The sequence below is a fragment of the Mauremys mutica genome, chromosome 4 (assembly GCF_020497125.1).
Source record: "Mauremys mutica isolate MM-2020 ecotype Southern chromosome 4, ASM2049712v1, whole genome shotgun sequence".
Classification (NCBI taxonomy): domain Eukaryota; kingdom Metazoa; phylum Chordata; order Testudines; family Geoemydidae; genus Mauremys; species Mauremys mutica.
In genome coordinates, this window is record NC_059075.1 from 28,782,146 (window position 1) to 28,792,539 (window position 10,394).

Sequence of the window (10,394 nt, forward strand, 5' to 3'; positions counted from 1 at the left end):
TGATGCAGATAAAAAACTATTTTGCTACACTGCTGAATACAACAATTGGATATTTCAAAATCCTGCGTAGGCACCATGGCCACAAAATGTGAAGTCCTATGTTTTGAAGCAGTTTTACCAGTTCTCATAACCTCAAATACTGCAAGACTTGCAATGAAATTATCTTAAAAACTTCAGCTCCTGGAGTTGTACACTTAAATGAAAATCTCAGCTCTCATCTACAACAAAAAGAAGGCAAACAAAAAACCCAAGATTTATTATTAGTAAAATCTCATGATTTTTTAATTGCTTGATGTTAGCAATAATGTAAATTTATAAAAGTTCACTAAAATTTGCAAATACACCAGTTGATCTAAGATGTCTGTGATAAGGTAGTGTTTCTGCAGTTATTGTGCTTATATAAACATGCTAAGGTTCTAAGAGTTGCATTCTTTCATATCTATAACAGGTTTTACTTAGTCTACAATAATCTTCGGTGTTAAATGCTTTGCTAAAATATAGTGATTTTTTTAAAACTGTGAGACAAGATGCTTCCTTCTACAAAGCATGTTCCCAAAACGGTGAATAATTGAACCTTCTAACTTGATAACATATTATTCCTCTGTCATTTTCAGTACAACAGAAATGGCAAGTCCTGGAAGCTTTAAAAAATAAGCAAGCATAAAGAAACAAACCAGAGTAGCGGCATACAATACTATACATCAGGGGTCAGCAACCTTTCAGAAGTGGTGTGCCGAGTCTTCATTTATTCACTCTAATTTAAGGTTTCACGTGCCAGTAATACATTTTAACCTTTTTAGAAGGTCTCTTTCTATAAGTCTATAATATATAACTAAACTATTGTTGTATGTAAAGTAAATAAGGTTTCTAAATATTTAAGAAGCTTCATTTAAAAATAATTTAAAATGCAGAGGCCCACGGACTGGTGGCCAGGCCACAGGCAGTGTGAGTGCCACTGAAAATCAGCTCACGTGCCACCTTCGGCACACGTGCCATAGGTTGCCTACCCCTGCTATACATGCAAGTAAGACCACTAGGGAAATTTATCACAGAAGGCTTCAGAAAATAATCACAGAACAGCGTGCATGCCAGTGATAGATACTATCCCAATACCAAATCAAATATCTTTGCAACAAATAATATGTACCTTTTAACAGTCATAATCCATCACTGCATATCATGCTGACCAATACGGTCTCATTGTTTAGCTGGGCTCTCTTGTCTGTCTATATCCATCTGTTGTCTCTTGTATCAAACTTAGATTGTAAGCTCCTTAGGGTAGGGCCAGTCTTTTTGTTCTGTGTTTGTACAGCACCTAGCACAAGGGGGTCTTGGTCCATGTTTAGGGCTTCTAACTGCTACAATAATACAAATAATAAATAATAATTATCATCATTTTGCTATTGACATTATGCCCCAAAGTAATTAAGGATGTTACTTAGCTGCCAACACCTCTGTGAGACAGACAAGTTTTATTTCCCCCATTTTACAGGTGTGCAAACTTAGACTGGGGAGTTAAATGACTTGCCAAAGGGAATCAGTGTCAGATGTTATTACAATTAATGACTTCCTGATTTGGAGCCACATGATCGTTCCACTAGACCAAGGGTGGGCAAACTTTTTGGCCTGAGGGCCACATTGGGTTCCGAAACTGTATTGTCAGGGGGTGGGGGTGTGGATAGGGGTCGGGGCAGTCAGAGGACGTGGGGGGTTGGATGGGGGTGGGGTGTCCCGGGAGGGGGCGATCAAGGAACAATGAGCAGGTGGGATGGACGGGTCGGGGTTCTGAGGGGGGCAGTCGGGGGAGGGAAGTAGGAGGGGGTGGGGGCCTGGCTGTTTGGGGAGGCTCAGCCTTCCCTACCCAGGCTGTAGTGTATTAAATTGCGCTCCGTAGAAATGTGATACTTACGGAGCACCAGGACTGGCAGTTGTAAGTTGTACACTGTAAGTAGCACATTCCTATGGGGAGCAATTTAATATACTACATACAGAAGCTCGCAGCCCCACCGCCCAGAGCACTGGCGGAACAGAGAGCTCAGGCTGCGGGGGAGGGGCCGGGGGCTAGCCTCCCCAGCTGGGAGCTCAAGGGCCGGGCAAGACGGTCCTGTGGGCTGGATGTGGCCGGTGGGCCATAGTTTGCCCATGTCTGCACTAGACCATGCTGCCTTTCAATTATTGGACCAGTTATTCAAACCCAGTTCTCCAAAACACTGATTATCTGAAATTATAAAACATCCGCTTAACACCAGAATTTCATTTTTCAAAATTTGACTGTTCTCAAAAGTCACTTGGGTAAGGGAGGATTTACCTGCAAATATAAATATATATATATATATATAAATTTAGAGCACAAGTTTTCCCTTTGTAGAAACAATGTGGACAAGACAATCAAAGTTACAAAAAAAAAAACCCAGTATTATTGAGTCAACAAAACAAAAATCTGTTCACAGGCAGTGATCAAACTAGAATTAAAATAGAACAAGATCCTCATGAAAGTAATACATCACCAAAAGCAGATCAGTGTTATTTGAATTGCAGTAGCACCTAGAGGCTCCAATCAAGGATTGGGGCTCCAGTATATTATACACTATATACACACAATCAGCGCTTAAAGGGGCCTGAAAAAAAGTGTGTGGAGTGTCTCATTACCCACACATCTACATGATTAATTGTAGAACCCAAAAATCAATCCTGCCCTTTACAGTCCGACATCAGTTCTGCACTTGAAACCCATATTAATGTTACCCCTATCAGTTCTGCCTAAAATATGAAGAGAGCAAGTACAAGATCTGAAAAATAGGCACTGATTGATGAGATAGATAAGAAAGCTGAGGAATTAAGACATCATCATAGAGTATGCGAGGAAATTCAGTAGAAGAAAACAAAGTAATTCATGCATCAAAAATCTCAGACAACTAAAATGTTACTACTGTTCTCCACAAGAAAGGTGACAACATCTAACTGCAGACTAGTGATTCAGTAGCAAAGGACTTGAGAAAAATAACTCTGAGCACAACAAAAATTACATTAGCATGTAGGAAATAATATTAAAATATTGTTTGTTTTGTTTTAACAGACTAAGGTATGTTGTAATGTGAGGATTCAGACAGGACTCTCGCTTTCAGGTGCTTTTTATTATTATCAAATATTTATATTACTGCAGCATCTAAATGCCTCAGGCAGGATTGGAGCCCTATTGTGCTAGGTGTTGTACAAACACATTACTACTTTAAGGACCAAGAACTACTCACTTTAATAAAGTTAAGCATCCATATATGTTTGCTGGATCAGGGCCCTAAGATGATAAGTTGACAATAGGAAAGATAGAGCAAGTGGGATACAACCATAATATAAAATATACTTTTACATATATATACACATAAAAATGGAATGTCTTAAATTATTATGAACAGACAAAGCAACAACTTTCTCCATCTGGAACTCAACCCAGTCCTCAATAAATTGATCAATTTTTCATAGGTATCAGTGCCTATGCACAAGGACCAGCATGGAAGAAGGAACATAGACCTCGGGGTGAGAAGCTGACATCACTGGCAAAGAGGAATAGGTGGGGACAGGGGAGGGAGGGAGGGAGACAATATGATATAATAGATAAGAATATTGGAGACAAAAATACATCATTGTGTGATATAGACAGGATACCACTTCTGCTACAGGCTGGGTGCCATTCCAGCTCCTTTTTTCCCCACTTACAGCCCACCCAGCATGAGAGGGGAAATTTCTTCCATGGTATCAAATGACAAAAGCTTCCACTGGATTAACATGTATACCCCAGACAGTTTTATTACAATGAGAAACCATTTCATAAAAAAGCTTATCAAGTATAGATGAAAGTTACTTTCAACAATATAAGGACTACAATTAGATAGACATACAAACATCTTTGCAAGGCAAAAAAATATGTCCCTGGAACAGCTGGGAAGGTCACAGAGAAAGGAGATAAGAAAGTCAAGAAGAGTCCAAGGCCAGGTTGAAAAGCAACTAGCAAAATGAAAGATATGACAATTAGGCTCTTTCTTTACCCTTTAGCCAGACAGTGTTCCAATAATGACATATTGTTGGAAACATGATCTTTAATCAGGAAAGGAAGAAAAAAGATTGCCATCATGCAGAAAAGAAACTAGTGATTGTTATGATATAATGACCTAAAACACCGTATAACTACAAACTAGAGCTCTTATCCCTATTCTCTTGTACTTCCATTGGAATCAATATGACTACTCATATAATTGCATTAGTAAACATTGCAAGATCAGACCTTTAATAATTAGAACATTCAAAATAAAAAAATAAGCCATAGCTAAAATTTATTACCAAAAGTACAGCAGATGGCCAAAAATGCAGGCCTACCAATACTGCCAAGCAGACTAGACCAAAATAAAAAAAAAATTGGGAACTAAAAAACATACTGAAAATTTTGAAAACAAGCATGGATTCAGAGAGCACTAAAGATAGCTGATAGATAAATTGTGAGGAAGCTAGCAGCTGGCTCTCCAATTACTGAGTATTGTATAAAAGTATATATTCAAATCAAAATCCTTCAGAACACTTATCCCCTCAAAGTTGACATCTGCAGTAGAGTCAAAAGAGATCTGGGTTTGAAACAATTATAATTTAAAACAATTAAGCAACAGTAACTAGACACTTTAGGGAACTGGAAGAGGAGGGTAAAATGAGAAACAAGAACATAGTTAAATATTAAAATAATCTGTTACACACTATTTTCTTAGGATTGTGAGATTGATCTCTCAAACAGTCCCCCTCTTTATACTGCCGAGAAGCATGCAATAAACTCAAACAGCTCTGTTCCATGTCTGCATAATCATTGCTCTTGCTATGGAGTGAATATGAAGTTAGTCACTGATGGCTCTCTTTAATACCAACACTCAGCTCAGTGAACCTTGCAAAACCAATTACAAGGAAAAAAAATGAAGTACAACTCATTAATGGAGAGGGCCATCTCAGGAACATACTCAGCAAATAAACACTTGTAGGTCTATAGCGGTATACTATCCAATGCCAGTTTGTGTAAGTTTAACAAAATGATAGGGCAACACACCTATTTTATCTTGCCTCTATTTGTAATCATCCAAACAGTAAGAAGAATAAAACCAAGAAATGTTAGAGACAGAAAACACAAGGTAACAGAAATAGGGGACTAAAATAAAAACTGGACATTGTCAATATGGACAGCAACATCTCACAACAATATTTTAGGTCATACCTGAGTAGATACACAGCTCTTTCAATATCGTTGAGTTCTTCATCAACTGTCAATCTCTCTATTTCTTCTGGTGTCTATCAAGTGTGAAATACAAAATATGATTTTAAATACATTACTATTTCCCTGTTTTAGTTGCCTTATAATAACCCTTTCTCCCAACCTCCAGAGATAATTACATGGTTAATAGAAATTTAACCCTTAACATTTCAAATAAGGCTTCAAATTCAGTCAGATAAATCTTTAGCCAGAAATATGTTAGTGATTCTAAAAAGATTCTGTTCTAACATTTATTCTTATAATATATTTCATCCATATTTATAATTAACATAGACATATGAAAGTTACTGTAAACATCAACTACCTTTTCTCTATGTTTTCTTACTTACGTTTTTGTTTATACCTAGAAACATTAACTAAACAGAATTCAAGAATGTTAATTTCACCACAACTGAAAACAATTTTTAAAAATAAGGTGCTCCCAGAGCAGCCAGCTATGCACAAATACAAGCCTGAAATAATTCTAACAGGATTTTAAAGCATCATTCTGGTTTTAAAGTCTATACCTTTAAACTCCTGCGCACCGGCCTTTCTATAATAGTAAGTTCCTGCAGGTCTTCTATGTATCCAAATAAATTGTTCTGACTAAAATCCATTTTGGAGGAGATGATTAAAGGATGCACGTAATAACTACTGCCCTTGGCAAACCATGATCTATCCAAGCCTCACATTGCATTCAGTAGGAGAGGAGTCCACGCAACACCCCTTCCACCGATGCACTTGAGTGTCGAGCAGTGACTGCCTCTTCCTCATAGGAAGCCGCTGAGCCCACACCACCCAGGAGGGGCCTCAGCAAACACAATGCGGCACCGGCACAACCTACTGCTGCTTCTCTGTGAGCATCACTCGACTCTGAACACAACCTCCTGGAAGGAAACTTTCTCCAGCTGCTTTACTTCCCTTAGTCCCTCCAGCGTCTGCAGGCAGCGGCAGGCACCAGCACTCCCACCCTTCGCTCCGCGTGCCCTGCTGTAGGTGGAAGGGGGGCGGTTGCTTCGACTTTCTCCTCCACGCAGAAGCGATGCTCTTGTCTTCAGGCGGGGGGAGGCGGAGGAGGAGGCAAGCTGTGTCGGGGGCGGTGGCCCCTCTCCTCCGGTAGGCAGCAGCCCGTGGGTGTCGCCCCCTCAAGGGATCGGGCTGAAGGGCGCAGCTGTTTGTGGAGCTTCTGTGTAAAGGGGGCAGATGGGGGCAAGTCCCCTAAACGGGTAGGCTGGGGGGCAGTGGGTCCTTCTGCCGCAGGCCCCCCAAGAGCGGTGGACGGGGAGCAGTTCCTGCAAGAGGAGGTGTTGGCGGGCGCGGCTAGGCCCCGCTCCCCTTGCGCATCCCCGGGTCGTTATCCGCCAGGGTAGGTCACCAGTGAGGGGGATGCGGTGCCATCGCCCCGGGACGGCCCTCGGGCAGGACAGTGGCTTTCCAGGCGCCGGGCTGCGCTCCCTTCTCCGGCGAGGCCTCCGCCAAGCGCAGAGCCGCCGCTCAACGACCGAGAGCAGGGCAGGAGCCGCCCCCAGCACCGCGGAGCTGGTCGCCGGGGCAACGCGCCGCTACAGCAGCCTTCGCGGGGCAAAAGAGTTGCCCGAGCACGGCAATATCCGAACGCGCTGGGGGATACGGGGAGGGGCGCCGGCGGCACGACCCCGCCGCAGGTCACCCCGGAATGCGAGGGCTCGATCTCTAGGAGCGAGGCGACGCCCGCCGGCCAGGAGCGGGGCTCACGCTTGTCTCACACAGCCCCGTGTCACGGCTCTCCTCACACCCGATGGCAGAGCGCTCGTCTCTCTCACACTCACCCACCCCGCAGCCCTGTGTCAGGGCTCGCCTCCATGCCACCCACACCCGATGACGGGGCTCTCCTCTATCGCACACCCACACACACCTGTGTCTGGGTTCTTCTCCCTCACCATCCCAGTGGCAGAGCTCTCTCCGCCATCTCACATTCACACACACACCGTGTCAGGGCTCTCCTCCTTCGGTCCCATCCTCCTTCCCCCCACATATTGTCTAAGTTCTCCCCCCTCCCCCCCCCCAAGAAAAATGTCAGGGCTCTTTCCTCCTTCCACCCCCACCTCTCTCTCTCTCTCACACACACAGTCAGAGCTCTCACCTCCATCACACACCTCACAACCACACACAAATAATGGCAGAGCTCTCCACCATCACACACCCCTATTTCACGGCTCTCCTCCCTGTCACACACACCCCCATATCCAGTGTCAAAGCTCTCTCCTCCATCTCTCTTTCACACACACACACAGTGAGAGCTCTCTCTCTCTCACACACACACACACACACACACACCAGTGTGAGGGCTCTCTTCCCACACACACACTTATACACAGAACACATCCGGGCTCTCTCCTCCAACACACGCATACACTTAGAGCATCAGGGCTGTTCTATCTTATAGATCACTCCACCAGCAGCAATAGGACTCATGTCCTCAATGGCAGGGCTCTGACCCATCATACCCCTCTTCCCCCCAATGGCCTTACTCCTCCATCACACACCTAGTGTCCCATGCTCTGGGTGTCCCTAAATCTTGGACTGCCAGAAGCTGGGGCAGGATCATAGGGACTGGATCACTCAATAAATTTCCCTGTTGTGTCCATTCCCTCTGAAGCATCTAGCACCAGCCACTGTTGGAAGGCAGGATACTGAGCTAGCTAGACCATTGATCTGACCCAGTATGGTCATTCTTTTGTTCAGTGTCAGAGTGTTCCTCACAAGTAGGGCTCTGTGTCTGCAGGGGCAGCTCTATGTTTTTTGCCACTCCAAGCACGGCAGTCAGGCAGCCTTCGGCAGCATTTCTGCGGGAGGTCCGCCAGTCACACGGATTCAGTGGCAGTTCTGCAGGTGATCTGCCAGTCCCGCGCCTTCATTGTACCCGCCGCTTAATTGCTGCCGAAACCACAGGACCGGCGGACCTCCCACAGAAACACCGCTAAAGGCTGCCTGACTGTCGCCTTCACAGCAACTGTTAGCCCACCCCCCGCGGCTTGCCGCCCCAGGCATGTGCTTGCTGCGCTGGTGCCTGGAGCCGCCCCTGCGTGTCTGTCACAGAGGTCATGGAAATCACGGAATCTGTCACTTCCACAACCTCAGTGACTTCTGCAGGGCCAGTCTGGCTGACTCTGGGGCCAGCTGCTCAGGTGGCCCCTGGGACAGTCACACCAGCCACTGCTGGAGTGGTCCAGTGGACAGCCACACCAGCTGCTGCTCTGGTGGCCCCCTACAGTGGTCTCTGGCTGGCCAGCCAGAGCAGCCGCGATCTGCTGGCCCAAACACTGGTCCCCAGCCAGCCAGAACAGCTGCTGGTCCGAGCAGTGGTCCCCAGCCAGCCAAAGCAGCTGCTGGCCACTGGCACGGGCAGCGGTCCCAAGCCAGCTGGCCCACTGACTGGAGTAGCCACGGTCTACTGCCCCCCCCCCCAGCAGTACCCCTCACATCCCCCAGCAGTGGCCCAGTAGCACTGCCCTCCCCCGCAGATTTAATCACAGGTATTTTTAATATAAGTCATGGACAGGTCACGGGCCGTGAATTTTTGTTTATAGCCCATGACCTGTCCATGACTTTTACTAAAAATACCCAACTAAGTCGTAGCCTTATTCATAAGCCCTCTTCCTCCTATGTCAGGGGTGTCCTTCCATCTCACACCAGAGTGCCCCAATAAAAAGCCCAATGTCTGGTCTATTTCAAAATAGACCTTTATGAGTGAGATCAGATTTTCAGAAATGTTTGTGAGTGTCATGAAATATGCAGCAAATTCCTTTTATGCTAGAAACTTTTAAAAGCTCCCTTAAAATTAATCTCTATTCAAGGAATTTATCTTCAGATAAACGGGACTTGGCACCAGGTCTGCAACGGAGAATGGAAGGGATCTCCAGTAATAATACCTTGTACTATTCAGCTCCTTATTTAAATTTTCCCCTTGGCTCTGGTTAGATACTGTTCATATTTAATTATAAAATAATAAGGCAGAGTTTATTATTGTACCGCTTGATTTTTATAAGAGAAGTGGGAAGGCTTGAGAATCACAAGTTGATGTAATTGGGGACTCTCTACTACAAAGTGCAGATAGACCTGTCACCAGAGCTGTGCCAAAGAACAGAAGGATGTGTTGGCTGCCGGTATCTAAAATATAGGATGGGGACCTGATGCTGAATAAGATCCTAATGGGAGCAGAAAAGAACCACTGTTTGTCCTTCACATGGAAACAAATGATACTGCTACATTCTCACTGGGATGCATCAAGGAAGACTACACCAGGCTGGGGAAGATGCTTAAAGTAACAGAGGCCCAGGTGAACATCAGTGGGATTCTACCTGTCACTAGAGAAGGAGAGCAAAGCAAGACAAGATTATGATGACCAACAGATGGCTCAGGCAATAGTGCTATAAGGAGGGCTCTGGGACGTTCGATCACAGGGAGGCATTCATGATAGAGGACTGTTCTCATGGGACGCACTCCATCTGAATTGAGTAGGAAGGATAATAGACGTCTGGGATGCAGGTTGGCATAATGATTACGAGAGCTTTAAACTAGGAAGCTGGGGAGGGGGGGCGGGGATGACAGAGATGCTCTTGTAATCTCCATGTCTGACTCTAATATTGAGCAAAAGGAAAAGCAAGTCAGAGTATACAGAAGTGGAGAAAGGAATTACAGAAGGTAGCAGAATGGACTATAGGAGGAAAGATAGTACCAATGACAGAAACAGCCAGGTAGGCAATACTGGCAGTAAAATAACTGTCCTAATCTAGCCAGGAATCTGGGTGAGGCCAAGCAGAACCAACAAAGATGTTTGTATACCACTGCAAGGAGCCTAGGCCACAAAATGGAGGAACTAGAACTTGTAGTGCAGGAAATGAAATCAGATATTATAGGTAGAATGGAAATATGGTGGAATAGTAGTCATGACTAGAATACAGGTATTCCAGGGCAGTCTGCAAAATATCTTTGATGCCTGTACACAAATGCAAGGAGTATGGGGAACAAGCAGGATGAACTGAAAGTCATGGTATATGAAGAAAATTATGACTTAATTGTCATCATAGAGACTTGGTGGCACAACTCCCATAATTGGAGTATCAGCACTGAG

The 10,394-nt window shown here is 44.7% G+C and overlaps 1 protein-coding gene across 1 annotated transcript in view; it reads right to left on the reverse strand.

Moving 5' to 3' along the window:
* PPP4R4 (protein phosphatase 4 regulatory subunit 4) overlaps positions 1–6,798 on the reverse strand; it is a 109,455-nt gene extending 102,657 nt beyond the window's left edge. Inside the window, exons 1-2 of the mRNA XM_045015336.1 lie at positions 5,809–6,798; positions 5,246–5,319 (exon numbers count right to left, since the gene is read on the reverse strand). Of these exons, the coding sequence (XP_044871271.1) occupies positions 5,246–5,319; positions 5,809–5,898 (164 nt within the window). The 5' untranslated portion in view covers positions 5,899–6,798. The remainder of the gene's footprint in view (positions 1–5,245; positions 5,320–5,808) is intronic.
* Between the last annotated feature and the right edge of the window lie 3,596 nt (positions 6,799–10,394).